The sequence below is a fragment of the Bubalus kerabau genome, chromosome X (genome assembly GCF_029407905.1).
Source record: "Bubalus kerabau isolate K-KA32 ecotype Philippines breed swamp buffalo chromosome X, PCC_UOA_SB_1v2, whole genome shotgun sequence".
Classification (NCBI taxonomy): Eukaryota; Metazoa; Chordata; class Mammalia; order Artiodactyla; family Bovidae; genus Bubalus; species Bubalus kerabau.
In genome coordinates this window covers 109,690,368-109,716,753 of record NC_073647.1, presented here as the reverse complement: position 1 = coordinate 109,716,753, position 26,386 = coordinate 109,690,368, and the positions used below count along the sequence as shown (strand labels likewise).

The following is a 26,386-nucleotide window of genomic DNA, read 5'->3' as shown; positions in this document are numbered from 1 at the left end:
AACATACAAGAGAAATTACAAGAGAAAATAGTGGCTTTATTTGAAAAGGCTTATTGTCAGCTGTATAAATTATTGATCTAATCAAATTAAAAGTGGTCCACTGTGTGTTTGCCTAAAACTGATTTCATCCAGAGGAGTATGACTATAATAGGAATTTAAATTAATCATACCCTCCGTCTATTTTCTTAAGGCTCTTTTATTTGAATTTTCATTATAATATTCCTTTCAATTTCATTCCAATTTGTCTGGTAGGGTGTATAATCTTCTCTCCCCTACTAGAGCACAGGAACCTGGTCTTAGTTATTTGTGTGTCCAACAGTATCAAGCAGATATGCAATGAGTGCTTGTAGAATAAACCTTAATAAATATAAAAATTTATGTCAGCTCTATGTAACATTTATGTAAGAGATGTAAGAACCATGTTTCTGTTCCAATTAGTTTTATTACTTAGGCATGGGGGTTCAGGTTCCAAGTTCCCAGGTCGGTGTTAATGTCACTGCTGAATTTACCTTGGAGAAGACACCAAAGCTAACCACAGCAGAGACATTGTCACTCACAGCAGTGTTGTGATTAGCCAATTGTCTTTGGTCGTGTTATGTATTGCCATCCTTCACACCGCAGTTGGTTCTTATCAGTGCGTCATGTCCATCCTTATTCACGGTTACCTGTTCTATGGGAATAAGGCTTTGAGAGAAATTCGGCCCAAATTAATCTAGAACAGTATTTCCTAGACAGGTATCTCAAAATGATCTGTTATTAGAGTGAGGCTGGGTCAACATAATATTGGGAAAAATTAATTAGTTAAAAAAATAAATCAGTGGTTATGTTTTAAAGTCCAACTGTTTTTCTCCTTGGCGAATAAGGTTTCTGTGCTTTTGGTTGAAGATACTTGTCAAATGCAGTTGATACTGAGGCTGTAGCTATGAGTCGCTGAAAAGGATGCTTTCCTACCCAGACTTGTCAATGAACACCAGAAACAGTCTGAAGGAAAGGTCTGACCACAGAAGACCCAAAAGAAGCCAGTCTTTCAAATCACTAAATCACTGGGAGAAAGCAGGATAAGGAGCCTATGTGCCAATGAGGTAATTTCATCTTCATCCATAACACAGCTATTATTGTAACCTTTACAACTACTATAAGCAGTGTGGTATCCATTCCAGCAATAGGAACAATTTCTTTGGTTGAAAGAATGCTAGTCTTTAATTTTGCATGAAAGTTGCAGCTACATGTCTCATTCTAAGACTCCCTTCTCCAATTACTCCCCTAAATACTGTTCTTCTATTGCCATCCAAACTTAGACAGACTAGCTTATATCCTGTAGAGGTACCTGAATATTAGATACAGTTCCAATCAGCATTGAGACCAAAACAGGTCAAAATGGATGATGGCCAGTGAAACCTCTACTGTCATGAAGATCTGCATCAAATTAATCAGGACCAAACTGGGCTAATTCAGTGTGATCTGGTAGGTATGTCGACCCAACCTAAAATCAAAACCAAAATCTCTTAAGGTTAAGTTGGATATTTTTCAATGTATTGTAGATAATTTCTTCTTTTAGTTCAACACATCTAGATTGCTATGAAAGGGTCTAAAATCTTTTAGTTTTGATAATACCTTTCTAGCTTTTTTTTCATGCTCTTTAAACTCAGGGAAACATACACACCTTATAGAGAGTTTCATCCCAGATAGATGTCCGGAAGCAAGAGCATTCCAATGGGCGAGACAAACGCCTCAGATCTTCTTCTCGCTCTTTAAAAATCTGAAGTAAAAATACCAATATACTGATCAGCATATCTTCTCTCAGTTCTCACAGCTATCTTCTCTCACTGCAAAATCTGAGGTGCAATATTTCAAAATATTTTAAACAGAGGTATTTCATTTTCCACCAGAGGAATTTTTAAATGTGTACCTTGCTTTACAGGCTAGGATGGCAGAGATGATTTCAGGTCAGGTCTAAAAAGTGCAACAGCTACTAGAATTCTTCAGGACTGTGCTGCTTATTCTGAGTACTCACTGAGAGTACTGTGTTGGAAAATAAAATTCACCATACAGAGAAATCTTAATAAAGTATATCTAACATTCCAAATCACCCAATCTGAGTCACTTTTAAGATATCCATACCAATATCAAGATCTTATAAATCAAAATACTTAAACTTGTATAGATATGTTTCTCTCTCATACACACATGCATACATTCATACATATTATTTCTGTACAGGCTGTATTTATTTGGCTACATAGATATAACAACTCATTACACACAAATCTATCTATCTATCTATCTATATATATAGACACACACACACCCATATGCACATGGAAAAACATCAATTTATACAAATATAAATAGATACACAGATATTTTCCAGAGCTTGCATGAGTGTATGTTCAACATTGTGATGGATAATTTTATATTACCAATTTGACTAGGCCATAGGATTCAAACATTTGGTTAAACACCAATTTAGATGTTGCTATGAAGATATTTTTAATGAGATTAATATTTAAATCAATAGACTTTTAGTAAAGCAGATCCCCCTCCATAATATGAGTAGGCTTTATATAATTGGTTGAAGGTCTTAAGAGAAAAAGACTCCCGTTTCCCAGGAAGAGGGAATTCTGCCTTCCAGACTGCCTTCTGACCCAAGCTTCAACACTGACTCTTTCCTGGGTTATCAGCCTGCCTATAGATATCAGACTTGCCAGCCTCTGCAATCATATGAGTCAATTCCTTAAAATTAATTCATTCTCTCTCTTATTCTCACATACTTCTTATTTGTTCTCTTTCTCTGAGGAACCTGAGTAATACACACACATATAAGGAAACACTTTATTTTGCTTGAAATTGCTATTCACAGAACCCCTAGCCATTTTACTCTAAAACTTCCAAGTTTGAATCTTTAATGAAAGAGTATACGTCTGTTAATTAAGCTTAAAATCCCACAAAGAACATTAATGTATCTTTGGGGATATTTACATAAGCATTTAGAAAACATTAAGTTGATCACTAAAAATTATAAGTACTTAAAAAATCCATTGGAATGCTCTAGGATTTTCTGTGGTAAATTGGGCCAGGGAAACAAAACAGAAAACCCTAAACTAACAAACCCTCACAATCTCAAGGCCAAGCTACATACAGAATTTTCAGCTGAATTAAGAAAAAATTAATACTTAGTGAGAGGGAAAAGGAATTAGAAAGGATAGACACTCCAAAGTCCTTTACAGAGTCAAATACTGAACTGTCAAGTTGTTTCTAAAAGCCTGGAAGTTAACCCAGAAACAACAAAACATACGCAAATACTGGAACACTGAAGGCAATCATATAACTAATTATGGAAAAAAGTATTCTTGACCACAGTTATTATCAAAAAAATTCTTAAGCTAAAGGGGATCCTTAGACTCCTAGGTTCCAACCCTAGAAGGAACCTAGGAGTTCCTAGGAACCGTATTCCTAGAGGAACCATATTCTTCTATATCACCAGTATATTTTGAAACTGCTTTCCTCAACTTTATTTATTCTTGGAAACAGAGAATCTTCACTTTCAGCTTAGACTTTAAAATCCAATCTTCTCATTTTATATTGAGCAAACTAAAGCTGGACTCTATTTGTGACTTGCCAGTCCTGGGGTCTCATAGCTAGCTAGGAGTTTGCCCTTTCTACTGTGTCTTTTCTGGTTTAATCTTTGTGTACTAATCCCCATGGTAGAAAAGAAGATAAATATACCATATCAGTGCAATTATGAGGTCTTGGAATTGTGCCTAACACTGTGTAATTGGCATTTGAATTGGTGCATACCAGTTTCCAAGGTCAATATAGAGACAGTTGTGACCTTTCTTCATCTCAACCCTGGTGGGTCTTCTAGCCTTGACAATAACTGTCTGTTCTGAAGGACAGTAAAACAAAGGCAGCAAATATATTTTAAAAATATATAAAGCTGCTTAGTGATATCACGTGGTTAGGATCCTTTCCTAAATTTGAACATCATTTGCTAAATGAACATTATCTTTCCCTTACCAGAGAAGGTTTGTTTGTGTTTTTAAAAACAGATGTCAACTTTATTTTGAAAGCCTATACTGAGAATTTTTTTCCCTAAAAATGAATGGTACAAATTTCCCTATATCTCTACAAAAGAAGTTTACAAAGCACATCAATCATTTAGTGCATCACCCTTTCTACTTACCAGGTCTCGTTGATCCTCCTGTACCAGATCCATTTTGTGCACCAAGCAAAAGATTTTGGCATCTGGAGAATTCTGCAGAATGGCCTCCAAGCATGATTGGTAATAGTGCATGTCCTTTTCCAGTTCGCGGCTTTCCACATCAAAGACATAAATCAAAACCTCCACATTTCGGAATATGTTGTCTCGTTGGCTAGTAAAATAATTTTCCATGAAGGTGTCCTGTCTAGGGGGTAAAAGAAAATCTAGGTAGTAAGCAAATATCACTTAATCACTCCTATTTATGATCTATTTTTATTGGCTTAATCAATGTGAAAGATAATGCTAACATTTCAAATTAAAAGGCAAATGATAATAAATCAGGATGGGCTCACTTTCTTACTTATTAGGCCACACCTTGCACCACATTTTGCCCCCCTCCTTGTGTTCCAAATATATTTGACCTTCTGATAGTTCTAGAGGCCCATGGTCTATCCACCATGCTATTCAGTCTGTCTCACATGTCTCATACTTTTACACCTAATTAATGGCTACTTTTTCCACTGGATTTCAGTATAATCCATACTTCCTCACAGAAACCATCCCTGCCCTCACTGACTTGGACAAATCCAGTCACCACAGACCCTTATACCAACACATTGGTCTTATTTGTAACACTCACCACAAGTGTGATATTACACATATTTGTGTGAGTTTTTAAATAAAGACATTCAATTCCCTAGACAGCAGGCTCCATGAAAGGAAGAACTATGGCCATTACTACTTGACATTGTTTCCCAGCTTTTAGCACAGAGCTTAGCACAGAACAACTAGCACAGAGTAGTTGTTCAATGAATATTTACTGAATGAATAACTAGTCATACACTCTAAACTATATGAAAATGGCTCCAAGTTAATTTTTTAGTAGATTTTGCTCTTTGCTTCTTAGGCTATATACAGCTTTCCAAGAAATTCTCAATTACCAGCTACTAGAAGAAAACAGTAGTGTTTTGTCCTGAACAAAAAAAAAAAAAAAAAATCAAGGAGTAGTATCAACAACATGGTAGAATGAAAAGCTACCTTTGTCTCTCCCCTTTAATCTACAACCAGTAAAACATTCACAACTCAGCAAAGGTGTTTTGGCAACACACCAGGATGCTAGAGAATTCCACACACCCACACCTCTAAAGGTGGATGGACTGGAATAGATAAAGGAGGCAGGACCTAAGGAACAGTAAAAGTATTACCTGCAATTCTGATTCTCTAATCAGTGCAGCTAAGCCCACAGACCCATATAACCTGGCAGCAGCAGGGTAGGCAGCGCACACAACTCCAGCCTCCTGGCTGCAGTGACACCCATGACCACAAGTAACTATACAGTAGCGGGAATGGGGGTTGGGGCCCTGTGTCTCCAGCCACTGAGGTTCCTAAGTCTCCAGCCCCCTGTTCTTCCCCAGTAGCAGCAGAGCCTATGAACCTTAGAAAACCAGATAGGGAAGAGGTACTGGTATGAACTTGGCTCCCCCTACCCCTTCCCCCTGCAGTGGCAGAGCCTATGACTCAGAGGATACTGGAAGCAAGGGAAGAACCACCATCCAGGTACACCATGAAGCTTCTGCCAGTTCAACAGGCAGAAGCAAGGTGCCAATGAACCTGAAAACACAAGAAGTGATAATGAGCACAAGAGCAGGGGGCACACTTCTGACAGAGATAGCTCAGGTAAGATAAACCAAAGACTTATACTAAAGGGCCACCTATGGAAAAAGAAAAGACCTCTAATTTCTAACCGGTTCCATATCACATGCTCTGTCAGAAGCATCAGGAAGAATCACAGTAACACTGCACCACAAAAAGAAAATGACAATTCTCCAGAAATCAAACATAAAGTCAAAGAATAATGTGATCTAACTGATAGAGAATTTAAAATAGCTATCATGAAGAAACTCAACAAGCTACAAAAACTCAGAAAGGCACTTCAATGAGCTTAGGAATAAAACTAATAAACAGAAATGCTTTACCGAAAAGATTGAAACTTTAAGAAAGAACTAAAATTCTGGAGCTGAAAACTCATAATAAATGAGATGAAGAATGCATTAAAAAGCACTGAAAATGAAGCAGACCATATGAAAGAGAGAATTAGCAAATATGAAGACAGAAATCTAAGATGCAAAACAATGAGGAAATTCTATAAGAGCTATCTGACTCCTTTAGTAGGGCAACATTAGGATAGTGGACATCCCAGAGGGAGAAGGGAGCAGAGTTTACAAAAGCTGAGGGAGTTTATCAACACTAGAGCTGCCTTACGAGAGATGCTGAACAGAGTTCTTATACCAGAAACAAAAAGACAAAAGTACACAAAACTTGGCATAAATAAAGTGATAAATGGGTATCCTCGATGGCTCAGTGGTAAAGAATCCACTTGCAATGCAGAAGATGTGGGTTTGATCTGCGGGTCAGGAAGATCCCCTGAAAAAGGAAATGGCAACCCACTCCAGGATTTTTGCCTAAAAAAATCTCATGGACAGAGGAGCCTGGAGGGCTACAGTCCAAAAGGTTATAAAGAGTTGAACATGACTCAGCATGAGCATGAGAAGGTGACAGAATCAGAAAATTGCAGCTGTCAGAACAGGTTTTTAAATGCTTTATTATAGCATAAAGGTTAAAAGGGGAGAAAATGCAAAAAAAAAAAAAACTATAGCTACTTTAATTTGGTAACAAACTCAGAATATAAAAAGGGGAAGTTTGAGACAACAAAAACACAAAAGAGGAAGGGGAAAACCATGTAGTTAAATGAAGATAAGATGCCATTAACAGAAAAAGGACTATTTATCTATGTGATATTTGATATACAGTTCATGGCAACTGCAAGACATTAATCTAAAATGGAGACACAAAACATACAAAAAGAGGAAACTGAGGAAAATATCAGAAAACTACCAACCAAAAATGGCAGACAGAAACACAAGGAAAATAAACAATAAAAATATAGAGCAAGTAGAAAACAAAAGATAAAATGGCAGTACTAAGTCCTCATCCATCAATCATAACCCAAAATGTAAGTGAACTGAATTTATATGAAAAGACACAGAGCAGCTGGATGGGTTATAAAGTAAGACCCATATTAAAAAATCAGAAACAAAAGATACCATAAAAATACAAAGGATGAGAATAACAAAAGATACCACAGAAATACAAAGGATTGTAAGAGAATATTCCAACAAATTGGACAACCTAGAAAAAAATGGACAAAATCTTAGAATCATAAAATCTTCTAAGACTGAACCATGAAGAAATAAGACAACTCGAACAGGCTGACCACTAGTACAGACATTGAAATAGTAATCAAAAAACTACCAAAAAACAAAAGCCCAGGACCAGATGGCTTCAGATGAATTTCATCAAACATTCAAGGAAGATTTAATAACTACCCTTCTCAAACTACTCTAATAAATTGAAGAGAAGGGAACACTTCCTAACTCATTTTATGAAGCCAATATCACCCTAATACCAAATCAGACAAAGCCAACACACACAAAAGGAAAATTATAAGCCAGTATCTCTGATGCATATAGATGCAAAAATAGTCAACAAAATAACAGCAAACCAAATACAATACATTTAAAGGATTGTGCACCATGATCAGTGGGATTTACTCTAGGGATACATGGATGTTTCAACACCTGCAAATCAATCCATGTGATATACTACATTAATAAAATGAAGTATATAAATCATATGATTACTTCAGTAACTGCAGAGAAAACATTTGACAAAATTCAACATAAATTTATGATAAAACTCAATAAAGTAGGTATAAAAGGAATGTACATCAACATAATAAAGACTGTATATGATAAACCCACAGCTAACATCATACTCATTGGTGAAAAACTGAAAGCTTTTCTCTAAAATCTGGAACAAGACAAGAATGCCCACCATCAACATAGTACTGGAAATCCTAGCCAGAGCAATTAGGCAAGAAAAGGAAATAAAAGATATCCAAATTGGAAAGGAAGAAGTAAAACTGATTTGTAGATGACATGATTTTGTGTAAAATCCTAAAGTCTCCACCAAAAAAAAAATAAATAAATAAATACAGTAAAGTTGAAGGATACAAAATCAATATACAAAAACCTGTTGTGTTTCTATACACTAATAATGAGATAGAGAGATTAAGTAAACAATCCCATTTATAACTATGACAAAAAGAATAAGATATCTAGAAGTAAATTTAACCAATGAGGTAAAAGAACTATACATTGAAATCTATAAATTGCTGATAAAAAAGAACTGAAGAAACAAATAAATGGGAACATATTGTGTGCTCTTGGATTAGAAGAATATTGTTAAAATGTGTCTATAATGCAAGGCAATATACAAAATGAATATAATCCCTATTAAAATTCCAAGAAATTTTTTTTATAGAAATAGAAGAAATAATCCTAAAATTTGTATGGAATTACAAAAGACACAAATAGTGAAAGTAATTCTGAATAAAAGAACAAAGCTGGAGCTATAACACTCCCTGATTTCAAAATACTACAAAGCCACAGTAATCAAAACTGCATGGTATTAGAAGAAAAATAGATACAGATCAAGGGGCAGAACCAAGAGTCTAGAAATCTATGCATATACAGAAACTAATTTATGGCAAAGAAGCAAAGAATATGCAGTGGACAAAGTATAGTGTCTTCAATAAACGGTGTTGGAAAAAATGAAGAGCAATATCCAAAAAAAAAAAAAAAGAAACTAGACCAATCTCACACCATACAGAAATAAAATAAAACTAATCTCATACCATATAGAAAATGGAAAATTGTTTAAAGACTTCAACACAATATTTAAAACCATAAAACTCCTAGAAGAAAACTTAGGCAGTATGGTATTTGACATCAGTTTTAGCAATATCTTTCTAGATATGTCTCCATAGGCAAGGGAAACAGAAATAAAAATAAACAAATGGAACTACAAAAAACTAAAAAGCTTCTCCACAGCAAAAGAAACCAACAACAGAACAGACAACCTACTGAATGGGAAAAGACATTCAAATCATACATCTGATAAGGTGCTAATATCCAAAATATATAAAGAATTCACATAAACTCATCATCAACAACAACAACAAAACAATCTGATTAAAAAATGGGCAGAGCAGCTGAATAGACATTTTTCCAAAGGTATGCAAATGGTTAACAGGAGCATGAAAAGATGTTCAATGTCACTGATTACTAGGGAAATGTAAATGTAAACCACAATAAACATCTAAGGCCTGTTACACTGGTTATTAGCAAAAGGGTAGGAATAACAAGTGGATAAGTAACAAGTGGAAAAAGGGGAACCTTTATAAGCTCTTTGTGGGAATGTAAATTGGAGCAGCCAGTATGGAAGAAATATGTTGTTGCTGTTGTTCAGTTGCCTAGTTGTGTCAGACTCTTTGTGATTCCATGGACTGTAGCACAAGAAGCTCCTCTGTCCTCCACTATCTCCTGGAGTTTGCTCAAATTCATGTCCGTTGAGTTGGTGATGCTATCTAACCATCTTTCCCAGCATCAAGGCCTTTTCAGTGAATTGGACTCTTTGTATCAGGTGGCCAAAGTATTGGAGCTCCAGCTTCAGCATCAGTCTCTTCAGTGAATATTCAGGTTGATTTCCTTTAGGACTGACTGGCTTGATCTCCTTGCTTTCCAAGGGGCTCTCAAGATATTTCTTTTATACTTCTTTGTATTCTTGCCACCTCTTCTTCATCTCTTCTCCTTCTGTTAGGTCCTTACTGTTTCTGTCCTTTATTGTGGATTCTCATGATAAAGGAAGAAATATGGAGTGTCCTCAAAAAATCAAGACTACAACTACCAGCTATCCCACTTCTGGATATTTATTCAAAGAATATGTAAACACTAACTTGAAAAGATACATGCACCCCTATGTTCACTGTGGCATTATTTGTAGTAGATAAGATATGGAAACCACCTAAGTGTCGATCAAGAGATGAATGGATAAAAAAGATGTCATATCTATATACAATGTACTACTATTCACCCATATAAAAGATGAAAACTTGGCATATGCAACAACATGGATGGATCTTGAGGATATTATTTTAAGTGAAATAAGTCAGGTGGACAAATACCATATGATCTTACTCATCATATAAAAAGTAATAAATAAATTTACAAATCAAACTAAAAAAAAACAAACATATAGATATAGAAAAAAGAGTAGTGGTTATGGGAAGGAAAGGGGCAGGAGGTGGGTGGAAAGGATAAAGGGGGTAAACTGTACGGATAGAAACTATATTTTGGGTTGTAAGCATGCTGTAGGGTATACAGAAGCAGAAATACAATGTTGTACACATGAAATCTATATGATGGTAAAAACCAATGTTACCTCAACAAAAATTAAATCTTAAAAAAAAAAGGAAAGAACTATATAAATAAAGAAGGAAAGAAAAAAGATATGTACTATGAAGTCTTTTGTCATAGCCACCAAAGACTGTCTGTGTATGTTAATCTAGTGTGGTGTAACTTTCAATGCTTTTCTTACTGTGTGATACACAGAAGGTTATCAATAGGAATTTGCTGAGTGAATGTTGAATAGATTTCTAGAAAACAAGAATAATCATTGAATTGGGGTGGGGGTTTCTGGTAAATTTAACTTTCTAAATTTCTGGAGGCTATTCTGAAAATCTATGGTTTTTCTTTCCTAAAGGAAAGAATCTAGCATGAAACCTGGCTTTTGGCATGCTGTCAATAAATAGCAGTTCCTTTACAAAAAATCGTGAGCGTAGCTTCTAGTCCTACACTCTGCTATCAAGTTGCTATGTGACCTTGGGAGATTCATGATCTCACTGGACTTCAGCTGCCTTATCTGTAAAAATGACAATAACATGTTAGTAACTAAAAGCAAAGGACTTGGACTAATCTCTTGATACAGATTACAGAATTTAAATCAATGATACTGAAGACGGATTTACATGGAGGAAGCTACTAATGTGTTAAGTGAACCACCTGTTAGCAATAATGAAGTTATTTTTCTGATTTGTTATTCTTTCACCAAATACTCATTGAGCACCTATTCCCTAGTTGGCTCTATACTAGGAGCTAGGAGATACTGAGCTAATTATAACATTTCTTTACTTTGTGAGGCACTCTGAAATGTGTGTGTATGCATATATATATATATATATATGCATACACACACATAATTTCAATCATCAAAACTTTATGGGTTTGTACCATCATTATTCCTATTATACACACGAAAAAGCTGTAGCTCAGAGTGTTTAAATGATCTATCCAAGATAACACAGCTAACAGAGCTGAGATACAAACCCCAATCTAATTCCATAGCCTAAGGGCTCCTAATTATTGTGTACTATATATTGCTACTGTAGCACAGAGATGCAAGAATAGAAAGCACACCATATGGAAGGGAGCACCATATGCACAGTGAATGTGTATTTGTGATGGGATATTCTGGAAGTGTGTTGGACATGAGAGGAAAAACTATCTCCTATTCCTCCAACAGTGGGAAACTCAGCTGGAGAACTGAGATCCAAATAACTGCTTAGATTGCCTGGAGATAATTATTAAAATACCAAAGAATGAGGTGGTATGGTGTGATAGCTAAGAGCTCAGCATTGGTGTTAGGCCGCTTGAGACAGAAACCTAATTTCTTCATCTGAAAAAGAGAAGGATGATGGATCCCATACCATAGATACTTAGATATAGCTTGTGTGAATACTGCTTAAACATGTCAAATATAGAGGGCATTTTCATAATAATAATAGAAAAGTCAGATATCTTCATTCAATCAAGTGCCAATTCTGAGGTAATTTTTATCTAATGTATCTATTACAAATGATAATTACTCTAGCATATTCGCTGTGTCCATGGGGTTGCAAAGAGTCAGACACAATTTAGTGACTAAACAGCAGCAATAACATTCTCTGTGCTGATTATACTAGATGCCATGATTATTGTCATTGACCTCATGAAGAATTAAGCAGATGGTACTTACCCACCACAGTCCCACAGGTTCAATACCAGGTTTCCCAGAAACCGAACATGAGAATGTTCTACATCAACTGGAAAACAAATATGATAAATCTAGTAATTGTAGCATGCAAGATGAAATTCAAAATAAAGCACTAACCCATGGAATTTAGAAGGACCAAAGTGGAGTGAAATGCTCAAAGCTACAAGAAGAAGGTGATTTTCAGCTTAGCAGTGTGGTTTAGTGGCAAGGTGGGCACCTAAACTATCCTGAGCTACAGAAATGGCTTTCATGTAAGTCATTATATTTTAGTAGTTTTAGTGCTTAGAGAAGAAACAATCTCCAATTATCATACTGTTAAAATTTCAACATGTAAGACAGACATATACCGTTTAATAGCTCTTTTCTGACCTATCAATACATTCCACAAAAAATTTAAAATTAAAAAGGACAACAAAAACCAAATACAAACAAACATAAAACATAACCAAACTCACTCCCTCTACTGATTTTCTTATTTTGATTAATGACCCTATCATTTTCCCATTTTGAGGGGGTCATTTTTGACTCCTCTGTCCACATTCAGTTCATTGCTATTCCCAATTCCATTCTTTGTTTCACTATCTGCTACTAATATTAGGGAAGGCTCTTACCTTCTCAAGCCTACACAGCTACAATAGCTTCATAATTACCTCCCACCAGGAAGCCTTGGGGGATTCCCCGATGGCTCAAACAGTAAAGAATCTGCCTGCACTGCAGGTAACACAGGAGATGAGGGTTCGATTTCTGGGTGAGGAAGATTCCCTGGAGGAGGAATGGCAACCCACTCCAGCATTCTTGCCTAGAAAATCCCAAGGACAGAGGAGCCTGGTGGGCTACTGTCCATAGGGTCGCAAAGAGTTGGACATGACTGAGCATGCACACGCTCAGTCTCAGGAAGCCTTACTCACTTTACTTCATCCTATAGACTGCTGCCAGGTTCATCTTCTTAACACTACTTTGAACATGTCACTCCCCATTTTATAAACTTTCAGTGGCTCCTCCATGCCTACAGAGGGGCATGCAAGGTCCTTCAGAATTTGGCTTCCAAACTACCTTTATGTTCCCCAATGAATCACATTAATAAAGCCTTTTGCTCCAGTCCAATTTTATTCACAGTTTATTCACAGTCCTCCCAAGCCCCTTTACCTCCCCAGCCTCCAACACACCTTATATCAGGGGTCGCAAACTTGCTAATAGGAGCCAGGCCAGTAAACGTACAAGTGTGAAGTTGATCATGTATGGAGAGTAAACATCCACCAAAGGGGACAATGGAATGGGCAGCAATCACTTAGCTCTAGCTCATTTACCATGCAGGAACATGCGCTCAGGATTTCCAGATCTTTAAATTTTTCAATAGTAGCAGGAAATCCAGAGTTTTTGTGGAAACTTTTACATATTGATAACTAATTCCAATTTTTCTAAAACATTGCACAGGCCAAACAAAACACATCTACAGGCCTTATCCAGCATACAAGCTGCCTGTTTGCGACCTCTGCTTTCCATGTCCCTCCCCACCCTATACTTTGTCTATTCTGCCCATCTGCCTAGAAAATCTTCCCCACCTTTCTTCCAAAGTTAGATTCATCTTCTAAGACCCAGCTTAAACCCCATCTCCTCTAAAAACCCTATCCAGCCACCCCCACTTACCATCATCACGCCCTCTGAATTCATTTAAACATTTATTAAGCATCTACTCTCTGCCAGGCACTAAAAAATCATAAAGAATAATAATGAAAATTCTTTTCCTGGAAATTTCTTGAAGTCTAGCAATTATCATCTTTATAATTTCTGTAACAGTTAATCAACACACAGTGGTGTTTCTTCTCTGACTATCTTGAAGCTGTTGCTTAAACTGACTGCTATCTAACTTTGAGGAATTTTATCTTCTAATAAACTAGATTATAAGCAGCAAAGCATTACTTAAAAAATACGGGCACTGGAATCAAACAGCTCTTAGCTCAAATACCCATCCTACCTCTCTGTGTGACCTTGGGTAAGTCACTTAACCTCTGAGTATCAGTTTCCTCTTCTATTAGGAAAAAAGGTGGGAGGCATACTATTGACCTCACAGGATTAAAGGGATTATCATACATCAAGTGCCTGGCATGTAGTAGTTGCTCAAACTATTTCCCTTTTCCCCCTTTTTCCCCCTCCTTGGAAAAGGAATCATATCTTACATGTCTTTGTATTTCCAACAGAGTCTACGAGAGAGTAGGTGCTCAAACTGCTATTAATTTGAAGACTATGTAAACGGTCTAGTACTAAAAAAAAATGGAAAGAAGTGCTACTGAGAAAGGGAAAGACAATAACAAAAGAAGTGACAGGATTCAGTGACTTTAGATATGGAGCACATAGGATAAAAATCTGGTTTCTACTCCCATATCATAAAAATTGTTCTCACCAAGTGACCAATGGCCCCATTACCAAATCCAGTGGACTTTTTAGTCCTTGTCTTACTTTTTGCACATGACACTGTTGACTATTCTCTTCTCAAAAAAATTCTCTTCTCTTGGCCTCTGATAAGAGACCTATAAATGCTCCAGCAGGTCCTCTCTCACAGGTTCCTATTCTTCTTTCTGTCCCTTAAATGTTGGAGTTCTTCAGGATTCCATCTTTGGCCACGTACTCTTCTATGTATTCTTCCCCCCCAGAAAAGCTAATCAATTCATATTATTTTAACATTTGGATACTGATAATCCATAATTATGTATCTATAATACAGATTTCTCTCTTCCCTTTCTGAATCAAATGACATCTTCATTTGCATATACTGCAAGTATCCCAAACTCAATATATCCAAATATAACATCATCTCCCCATTCTTCCCACAAAATCTATTCCTCTTTTAGTCTTCGCTAATTCAGTGATTTAAACCAGGTGACTAAGCCCAAACCTTAAGTTTTATCCTGAGTTCACTCTTTCCTGCTTCATTCCCCCAAAACATGCCAGCAAGTCCTGATGACTTTACCTCTTAAATATATCCCAAATCCATTTGCTTCTCAACATATTCACTACTACTACCCTAACCCAAGTTAAGACCCCATCATCTCTTACCTGGTCTACTAAAAAGAGTTCCCTAATTTGTCAATCTGTTTCTTCCCTTGCCTCTCTCCAATCTATCATCCATATTACAGATATAATGATCTCTCTACAATGCAGATTTTATTTAATCCATCTTTAAAAAGAAAAATAATAACATCTCTATGCATGACTGCATACACTCAGAAAAAATAAGGCCAGAAGGATAACCTCAAATTATTAGTGGTGGTTGTCCATAGGAAGTAGGCCTGAGAATGAGGGACTTTTCACAAGTATTAATTTTGTAATTAAAGTTGAAAATTAAAAATAATGAAATCTGATCATATTACTTTTCTGTTAGAAACACTCTAAGGGTTTCCCTCCAACTTCAGTTTAAACTACCTGACTTGGCATATAGGGCATTTTATGATCTAACCCCCACTTTCTGCCTCTCTCTTCAGTCTCAGTTCTCCTACAGGGGCCTCTGGCTCTCCTAGTCTTCCTGTCTTGCTATCATAAGAGCAACTGGAAAGAACCAAGAACAGAGCTTTGAGAAATCACATACACTTATGGGGCAGAAAGAAGAAATTCTTTTTCTTTTAAAGGGATGGATGATTAAAGATAAAGGAATAAAACCAGGGTAATAAAGCATTAAATAAAAGCCAAGAGATCAGAGAATTTTGAGAAGGTAGGAAATCTTGGAGTTGTCAACAGTGTTTGAGACTAAAATACTTCATAAGCACAATTTTTATTGACAAGTTTACTATTCCAACAAACATTTTAATAGCCCCCTAATAAATAAATACCACCATTCTGATCCTTACTTCAAATTCCAAAACACAGTACACTCTAAGTTTAATAAAATGAAACCGGACTTTTTTCAGCAATGACAACTAGAAAAACACTAAAACATTCAAGGTGATATAATATTTTAGAATATGTACTCTTTCACTACTTTTAAAGAAAATCAGCAATTGAACAAAAATGAATAGTAAGCAAAAATCAATATACTATACATATTTTTATTTAGTCCATAAGTTTAGCAGTAGAACTCAGACCTTTCTTCCAGAAATGACAAGCTAGTTAATGACACACTAAAGCATTAAGGTCAACATAATATTTTGAAGTATACTTTTACGAACTTTAAGAAATACAGTAATTACTAACAAAGTATTATCAATAAAGGTCCCACTTGAGATAGCCCCAAGAACCCTGTCCCATCCACAGGAATCTCCAGAAAAACATTTGTTAAATAAATGGCCTGTTTAAATGTACAGGGTTCATATAATTTGCAACACTCTGTTCATAACTTTTTAATGAAGCTGCTAGATTATTTCAAAACTATTTTAAGTAGCTTGACTAGCTCTGAAATTTGGGTTATAAGACTATTCACTAGACTCAAAGTAGTCATTCAACTCTGATTAGCTAATGACAAAAATATTAATTGGACTAGAAAACAACTTCAATGAAAGGTGCAGAACTTAAAACACAAAGAGAAGTATGCCAGAAATTGCAGCTATAGCATAATGAATAAAGCAGGCGCACAGACTGACATTCTAGCTCTAACACTCATGAGTTGAGTGAGCTTAACTTCAAGGTCATATTTTCTTCATCTATTAAAATGAAGTTCATATGAGAACCGAAGTAAATAGAACAGCATATAATTAAACATTACCTTCATCTGTTCTACTGAAACCATTTGATTAAGGTCCAAATATTAAACTTGGAAGAACAGAAAAAAATTAAAATATAGCCAATCAAAACAGGGAGGAGTCTGAATAGGTACTTTCTAGAAGGAAATATCTTAAGGCATAATAGACCATAGGACCCTGTCCTGACCAAAATTTTTGATAAATGACTTAGATGAAAACTAGATGAGATGCTTATCAAATGTAAAAATTGCACATAGCTAGGAAGGATAGTTAACATATCAGATGAGCAAATAAGTAGCTAAAATGAAAATAGGATCCAACTCCTTTTCTATGGATAAGGAAACTGAGGCCCAGTGAGATAGTAACTTGCTAGATTTCAAAGTTAACCTTTCATGGGCTAAAACAATCAAAACTGAATAATTCAATAAACATTTATTCCTATGTTCAAAATATTTTCTGCACAAGAATCAGAAGGAGGATTTGTGTTTTAATAAAAATATATGTGAAAAGGAATTTTTTTTTTTAGTATGACTCAGTATAAAGAAAGACACTCCATAGAAGGACAGTAGGGGCTGGACTGTGCTAACAGCACACTGTAACACCCAGGACAAGAGATGTACTAGTCATACTCTCCTGTGATTAGACCATGTCTTAATTTAAATCTCAGCTCTAAAAAATATAGATATATTCAAACAAGTCCTTAAAAATGCTTCAAAATGATGTCAAATGAGAGAGAGATGGAGGAACCAGAGATTTTTAACTTAAGAAAGATAAGATTTGGGAGGCAAGGGATGGCTAGGATAGATTGAGACATCAATCATACTAAAATATTTGCATAGACTCAAGAGAACAGAAAGGGTACCAACTAACAGAAATAAAGGGAAATAGGGCTTTAACTAAGAAATAACTTTCTAATCATTAAAGCTTATCCAATTATAAGAGTCTATACTATACTCTAAGCACTTTAAGAACAGAAAAGAAGTTTCTTTTTCCTTCGTATCCTAGCATTTGGAACATAGGGGTGTTTTAAAAATGTCTGTTGTTCTTGAAATCAGAATGAAATAACTTTGGAAGTAATAGGTAGCTTGTCCCTAAAAGTGTTCAAGATGCTAGTAACCCAGATCAGGAAAAATTGAAAGCCAGGTAGGACAATGGTTTTGTTACCTAGAGGCCAAGGACCAAGGAAGAATCTAAAAATGCTTGGATGCTACAAAATGAAATGGCATTATAGCCTAAAGACAGAAAGGGTCTCCCAGGAGCATAGGTCCACTGGGCATCCATGGCAGCCCAGCTAGCTTGTACTAAGAAATCAGATTTAAGATTCAAACCATAAAGGGCAATGAAACATTTCTCAAGTCAAAGCTTGAATTCCAACAAGATATCTATGTATATCCAGGAAGAGAAATAGCAGAGTACACATCCAGATAATCTTCCTCTGACAGCCTCCCAACCCCAGCAATTTACCTTTTAATAAGACTAGGACTAACTACTGCTTTAAAAATCATAGATTTAATGTTATGTTTGTTAATACCTATAAATTAATGTATTTTTACATAATAACAGTTAAAAACAAATACCCTCCCCCACATAAAAAATGAACAAACAAAAGGACCCCTATGCTTCTTGAGAAAGAACAGGATAAAAATGAAGTTGGACAAGGATATCCCATTTGGTAAGCAACCTAGAAAGGAAAGAACTTCTCCAAGAGAGCCAGCAGTAGTAACCAGAATTAGGTCACATCCTTCTGAGTGAGAAGGAATGAAAAAAAAGGAAAAGTGCTCAAAAACAAATCTGTCAGTCTCTGTATCACCAAGTTACTGCAACCAAGTGTGTTATTCAGATTAAGATCACATGACTTTACAATAAGATAAAACATCTTACTTGTTGCACCAAGACGACGTGTGTCTCTTGCAATATAATTTGCAAAGATAATAGACCTCATGCTGGTCTTACCCGATCCACTTTTACCCATCAATAGCACCTAAAGACAAAATGGGAAAAAAGAAAAAGAAAGAAGTCAGCAATCAAGGGCAAATCAAATCTAAAGGGATCTATTTATCTCTTGAACTTGATGTTTTACTGAAGTGACAGTCCACACAACCTAAAGTGGATACTTGTAAATGACTAGTTCTCTGACCAATGTGAACATGGAGGTACCTAGAATTCCAGAGACCAGTCACTTACCTGTCATAAGTCACACTTTCTCTTGGTGATAGAATCACAGTGAATTTACCATGTTATAAATATATTCTATCATACATTCATTATTACCTTAGTGAAATAAAGGAAACTTCAATAATCTGATGAAAGGAAATCAACTTAACAGGAAACTCTCATAATCTAATATTTTATGCACTACACTATCTGTCAGGGTATTTCAGTATAAATGAAAATTCACCCTCCTACTCAGAGTCAACCTTATCACTTCTGCCATTAATTTCATCCCTTTTACTCACCTTCATGATTTTGTTCCATTATTTACTCTTTTGCACTGTGTGTGTGCTCAGTCACTCAGTTGTGTCCGACTGTTTGTAACCCCATGAAGTGTAGCTCGCCAGAATACTCAGCCATGGGATCTTCCAGGCAAGAATACTGGAGTCGGTTGCCATTTCCTTCTCCAGGGTATCTTCCCAACATAGGGATCAAACCACGTCTCCTACATTGGCAGGTGGATTTACCACTGAGACACCTGAGAAGTCCTAGTTACTCTTTTATTTCTTTTCATAACTGTCCCATTGCTTACAGGATCAAGTCCTTAAACTACACATTAAGACCCTCCTTGATCTGGCTTATCTACTCCTCTGCCTTTGTCTTCTGACCCTCCTAGCCTGAAACTTGTAGAGTCCAGCCGCAATGAACTGAACTGCTTGAAGTTCCTTTGAATGTGTCAGGTCTCCAGGGAGCCCAGTTCTATGTCATATTTTATGCTGAATTCTCTTCCATTAACTTTACACTCCGTTTTCTTTTTTCAGCTAAGCTCCATTTATCCTTTAAGACTTGGCTCAGCAATCATCTCAAGAATTTCTCTGATTCCAGAAAACATAGGCAAAACACTCTCTGATGTAAACCATAGCAGGATCCTCTATGACCCACCTCCCAGAGTGATGGGAATAAAAGCAAAAATAAACAAATGGGACCTAATTAAACTTAAAAGCTTTTGCACAACGAAGGAAACTATAAGCAAGGTGAAAAGACAGCCTTCAGAATGGGAGAAAATAATAGCAAATGAAGCAAGTGACAAAGAATTAATCTCAAAAATATATAAGCAATACCTGCAGCTCAATTCCAGAAAAATAAATGACCCAATCAAAAAATGGGTGAAAGAACTAAACAGATATTTCTCCATAGAAGACATAACAGATGGCTAACAAACACATGAAAAGATGCTCAACATCAATCATTATCAGAGAAATGCAAATCAAAACCACAATGAGGTACCATCTCAGGCTGGTCAGAATGGCTGCTATCCAAAACTCTACAAACAATAAATGCTAGAGAGGGTGCAGAGAAAAAGGAACCCTCTTACACTACTGGTGGGAATGCAAATTAGTACAGCCACTCTGGAGAACAGTGTGGAGATTCCTTAAAAAACTGGAAATAGAACTGCCATATGACCCAGCAGTCCCACTGCTGGGCATACACACTGAGGAAACCAGAATTGAAAGAGACACGTGTACCTCAATGTTCACTGAAGCATTGTTTACAATAGCTAGGACATGGAAGCAACCTAGATGTCCATCAGCAGACGAATGGATAAGAAAGCTGTGGTACATATACACAAAGGGATATTACTCAGCTATTAAAAAGAATGCATTTGAATCAGTTCAAATGAGGTGGATGAAATGGGAGCCTGTTATACAGAGCGAAGTAAGTCAGAAAGAAAAACACCAATACAGTATATTAATGCATATATATGGAATTGAGAAAGATGGTAATGATGACCCTATATGTGAGACAGCAAAAGAGACATAGATGTAAAGAACAGACTCTTGGACTTGGTGGGAGAAGGCAAGGGTGGGATGATTTGAGAGAATAGCATTGAAACATGTATATCATCATATGTGAAATAGATCGCCAGTCTAGGTTCAATGCATGAGAGAGCGTGTTCAGGGTTGGTGCACTGGAATGACCCAGAGGGATGGGATGGGGAAGAAGGTGGGAGGGGTGTTCAGGATGGGGAAGACCTGTACACCCATGGCTGATTCATGTGAATGTATGGCAAAAACCACCACAATATTGTAAACTAATTAGCCTCCAATTAAAATAAATAAATTGAAAAATAATAATTTGTCTGATTCCAATACCCTAGGCTGGCTTAGGTATATTTCATCTCTTTTCTCCCATGACACTCTTATGACACTGCAAAGACCATAATGCATTGCAGTTATTCAATTTTTGTTTTGGTGTGTCTCTCACAAGACTCTGAGCATGGCAAGGAGAATCCCCTTTGAGTATTCAGTGCCTAACATATAACAGTCATTTAAAATATGTTTATCAAAAGAATGAGCAAGCTATCAAAACAAAGATACAAAACAAGCAAATTTTTAGCAATGAGAATTGTCCAATAGAAACAGTGAAGGTAAATACCTTCTAGTCAGTGACAGCATTTAACAAAGACACTTGCACTAAGAGAGAAACTAGGTGATGTAACTTTTAAGAGTCTTTTCTCACTTAAAATTTATGAACTATCGTTCCAATTACTTTTGATTTTCCAATGAGGGGTACACCTTTTATCTTCAATTCTAAGATGTTTTATAAAAAATTATAATTACAAATATTGAGAATATTAAAAAAAAGTATACTACACTCAAGTTCAACTTAATCTAACTATTTAGCTATATAACTTTATCTTACTAAGGAAATGTTTCTAAGGATATTGTTTAAAGTTGTTAGAAAAAAAAGTTTTATTTTTATTCTTAATCATTTACAAATTTTTGGTATTTTTAGGCATCCTTGTTGATAGCAACTTTAGACAGCCTCATCAAGAACATTTCCTCTGCAAACTGAAGTTATATAACTGAATTATTAGATAAAGGCTAAATACAGTGTGTTTCTTTTTTTGTTAATTGAATATTCAGTTCAGTCGCTCAGTCGTGTCTGACTCTTTGCGACCACATGAATCGCAGCACACCAGGCCTCCCTGTCCATCACCAACTCCCGGAGTTTACTCAAACTCATGCCCATCGAGTTGGTGATGCCATTCAGCCATCTCATCCTTTGTTGATATGACTGGTGATAGAAGCAAGGTCCGATGCTATAAAGAGCAATATTGTATAGGGACCTGGAATGTTAGGTCCATAAATCAAGGCAAATTGAAAGTAGTCAAACAGGAGATGGCAAGAGTGAACGTCAACATTCTAGGAATCAGCAAACTAAAATGGACTGGAATGGGTGAATTTAACTCAGATGACCATTATATCTACTACTGTGGGCAGGAATCCCTTAGAAGAAATGGAGTAGCCATCATGGTCAACAAAAGAGTCCAAAAAGCAGTACTTGGATGCAATCTCAAAAACGACAGAATGATCTCTGTTCGTTTCCAAGGCAAACCATTCAATATCACAGTAATCCAAGCCTATGCCCCAACCAGTAACACTGAAGAAGCTGAAGTTGTACGGTTCTATGAAGACCTACAAGACCTTTTAGAATAAACAACCCAAAAAGATGTCCTTTTCATTATAGGGGACTGGAATGCAAAAGGAGGAAGTCAATAAACACCTGGAGTAACAGGCAAATTTGGCTTTGGAGTACGGAATGAAGCAGGGCAAAGGCTAGTAGAGTTTTGCCAAGAGAGCACACTGGTCATAGTAAACACCTTCTTCCAACAACACAAGAGAAGACTCTACACATGGACATCACCAGATGGTCAACACTGAAATCAGACTGATTATATTCTTTGCAGCCAAAGATGGAGAAGCTCTCTACAGTCAGCAAAAACAAGACTGGGAGCTGACTGTGGCTCAGATCATGAACTCCTTATTGCCAAATTCAGACTTAAATTGAAGAAAGTAGGGAAAACCATTAGACCATTCAGGTATGACCTAAATCAAATCCCTTATGAGTCTACAGTGGAAGTGAGAAATAGATTTAAGGGAGTAGATCTGATAGAGTACCTGATGAACTATGGAAAAGAAATTGAATATTAATACACAGTATTTATCCTTGGGTTGGTCAGATCCCCTGGAGGACAGCACAGCAACTCACTCCAGTATTCTTTCCTGGAGAATACCATGGAGACAGGAGCCTGGCCAGCTGCAGTCCATAGAGTCTCACAGAGCTGGACATGACTGAAGCAACTTAGCATGCATACCAACAATATTTATGACAAAATAATTAGTTACAATAGTTTCAGGTGTACAGAACAATGATTCATTTTTTGCAGATTATATTCCACTATAGGTTATTACAAGATATTGGGTATAATTCCCCATGCTATACAGTAGATATTTGTTGCTTATCTATTTTGTGTTTAGTAGTTTGTATGTTACTCTCATACCCTTAAATTGTCCCTCTCTCCTTTGTAACCAGTAGTTTGCTTTCTGTGTCTGTCTCTATTTTGTGTATAGATTCATCTGTATTATTTTTTAGATTCCATATATAAGTGACATCATATAGCACTTGTCTTTGTTTTATTTGACTGAGCATAATATTCTTTAGGTCCATCCATATTGCTGCGAATGGCAATATTTCATTCTTTTTTTATGGTCTTTGATTTTTAATTTAAGAAATCTTATTTTAATAGCTTATGAAAGACTTATCAAGGTTAACTGTATTAAGTACTAATTTAAGTGCTCTATCTGCATTTGCTCATTTAAGCTTAATAACAATCTTATGAGATAGGTAACATTATTATCACCATTTTATAAATGAGGAAGCTGAAAGCCTAAAAGGGTCAGAAATTTGCTCCAGAGCTGTGCTCTTATCGATTATTCCTAAACCCCAAGGTGGGGAACATTACCATAAGAGCACAATTCCATTTGGAGAACTCACATGAAATCTTATAGTGGTAATATCTGAGCTGGGTTCAACATAAATGTGCAGGCAAAGACATGTGTAGTGTGTGTGACTAGTTTGCCCAAAATGCAAATTAATCTGTAAACTTGAAGAAAAACAGATTCTGCATGACTATGATAGGGTTTAAAGGTGTGGCAGATGATTTAGTCAGGAATATATATATTTTTTATTTTTAATATAAATTTATTTATTTTAATTAGAGGCTAATTACAATATTGTATTGGTTTTAAAAGGGCATTCTATAAGATGAATCTTTTGGATTGTATTCAGTGGGCTTTGTGAAGTTACAAGAAGTTCTTTAGTATGTGAATGGAGATTTCTATGTTAGAAAAAATTAAATCCAATAACAAAGAAGGGGACAAGAGTCAGGGAGAACACATAGAAGGCTCCTACAACAGTCAAGAAAAGATGGTAAATGTAACCACAAATATACACAAATATTTCCTAAACAGTAATTTCTTACCTTTACTTTCATGTTTTTTATGTACCTAACAGATCTTACCTTTTTCTTCATGGCTGTATTTGGTAGCACCCACCTGCAGATATAAACCAAAAGACAGAGTTTCCATGATCCAGCTGTCTTGGAAATTGGAATGAAAGAAATTTTTTAAAAATGCAGAGGTGCAAAAGAGCACATTTAGCACAACAGCTAAGTACAGCTGTGTGGCAGACCTTAGTTAAGTAGAGGCCATCAATTTCCTAAATTATAAAACTGTGTTTATTCTCCCTTCTCCCCTAATTACCTGCTGAGGAGATAGCTCCTAGGAAGATGTATTTAAAAATATAAATGAGTTAAAATTCAACATTCAGTTTTTTATCACCTTAAAAATTTATCAAAGCAACATTTACAAATGTTTTAATAAATCAAACAATATTATCATATTTGAATATCTTTTTTCAAAGTCAGCATATTCTTATAAATCTTTATTCCTTCAGCTGTCCTTCCAAGTCATATCTCACTCATCACAGGCACAAAGTATGTAAATTCTCAAATTCAAGTACAAATTGGCACAGAAAGCATTCTCAAGCCACTGATCTCTGCCCAGGAAAAACCAGCTCTCTTCTCAGTCTTCTTATTCTTAACATGATGACGTCAAATCTTCTTCACGGACAGTTCAAAACAATCCAGATTGCCTCTTTAAAACAATCTTCACTCCCCGGAGTGATATCACACCTGTCCCAACAACCAGGCCTCTTGATAGCTTATCCAATCACCAAAAGCAACCTTACTGGCAAATCGAAGCAATTTATCATAGGTGGGGTATTCTAATTCACAATACTCCCTTCAGTTAGAACGTCTACCCCGCCCCACCCCCCCACCCCCCATCACCACCACCTCCGCTTCCAGTTTTCAGTTAATACCCTTCACCTACCCAAGCGATCCTTCCGGTTCCCCTATGGGAGGATCCATTCTGGGCCCCAGATTCTCTTTCTCCATCTTTTTTTCAGAGTCAGATTCTTCCATCGTGCAACAAGTCTTTTCCAGTCTCTTCTAAATCCGCAGTACTCTCTTTTTTTTTCCTTGTTCACCCTTTCAGCCGCCTGTTCTCGTCGCCTGCGGTCCTTAGGCCTGTTCTATTCTCGCCTCCGCCTTTGTCCGCTGGGGGTCCGCTTTCCGCACGGTTACCTTTACCGACTGGAACTTGGCCTCAAGGCACCGCCAAGCCGGCCAGATCAAAAGCTAAGTGATTCGGTAATGCAAATGAAGAGATGGAGGATGAGAAGGAAAGAGGGATAGCGGGAGGTTCGTCTCAAGTTTGGGCCTCAGGATCCAACGTCTTGAAATCCAAAGGGGACTTCACTCGCAAAGAGGTGGGGATGAGGAAGGCAGAGGTGGCAGAAAGAGCAGACCCGTGCCGTAGGCACCAAGCGATGAATGCCTCAGTAGGCTTCTTGTTCCCGAGCCTAACTGCTCCGGAGAGTCCGCTGGAGGCAGCGGCGACTACGACCTAATAGCCCGCCCTTCAGGAGCGCAGGTACACCACCGCAGCCACCCTACTGCAGGCCAGGATCACGTGGGCACCTGCCTTAAACCCGGAGCTTGTCACGTGACTGCCGCTTCCCTAGGGGCCAGTGGGCTGAGACGAATACCATAGAGACTGCGCGGAAAAAGACAGAGTGCCACCCGTTGCCATCACGTGGCCCGGGCTCTTACAAAGCCCCAGCTCCGTTGAGCGCTGCCAGCCTGAAGGGGCTTTCCTTGTGGGCCACCTGGCCACACCTCCCGTGGAGAATTAAAGGAGCCAGTTGTGATTTTAGTGTCTCAAAGCTAGCTTTTTTTTTTTTTTTTTTAAACTGTAACTTCACCCTTGATGTTTTTCAGTGATGAGAGCCAAACGTTTTTTCTCCTTGTTTTTTTACGTATTTGTTTTTGTGTTTTTTATTACTGATATTAACCCGTATTTGTGACTGAGCTTGGAACTAATGAGTTAATACATCCAAAGTACTTACAACTTTTTCTTCCACATAGTGCTCAATAAAAGTAATTATTGCTGGGATCAGGGGTTCA

The 26,386-nt window shown here is 36.8% G+C and overlaps 1 protein-coding gene across 2 annotated transcripts in view; it reads right to left on the bottom strand.

Moving 5' to 3' along the window:
• RRAGB (Ras related GTP binding B) overlaps positions 1-25,959 on the bottom strand; it is a 42,256-nt gene extending 16,297 nt beyond the window's left edge. Inside the window, exons 1-7 of one of the 2 annotated variants that reach the window (XM_055563934.1) lie at positions 25,251-25,958; positions 24,380-24,413; positions 18,745-18,844; positions 14,371-14,454; positions 12,176-12,242; positions 4,184-4,406; positions 1,664-1,759 (exon numbers count right to left, since the gene is read on the bottom strand). In XM_055563934.1, coding sequence (XP_055419909.1) covers positions 1,664-1,759; positions 4,184-4,406; positions 12,176-12,242; positions 14,371-14,454; positions 18,745-18,844; positions 24,380-24,413; positions 25,251-25,342 — 696 coding nt within the window. In that variant the 5' untranslated portion in view covers positions 25,343-25,958. Of the gene's footprint in view, positions 1-1,663; positions 1,760-4,183; positions 4,407-12,175; positions 12,243-14,370; positions 14,455-18,744; positions 18,845-24,379; positions 24,414-25,250 lie in introns of both variants that reach the window. The other variant, XM_055563935.1, reaches the window with a different exon arrangement.
• Between the last annotated feature and the right edge of the window lie 427 nt (positions 25,960-26,386).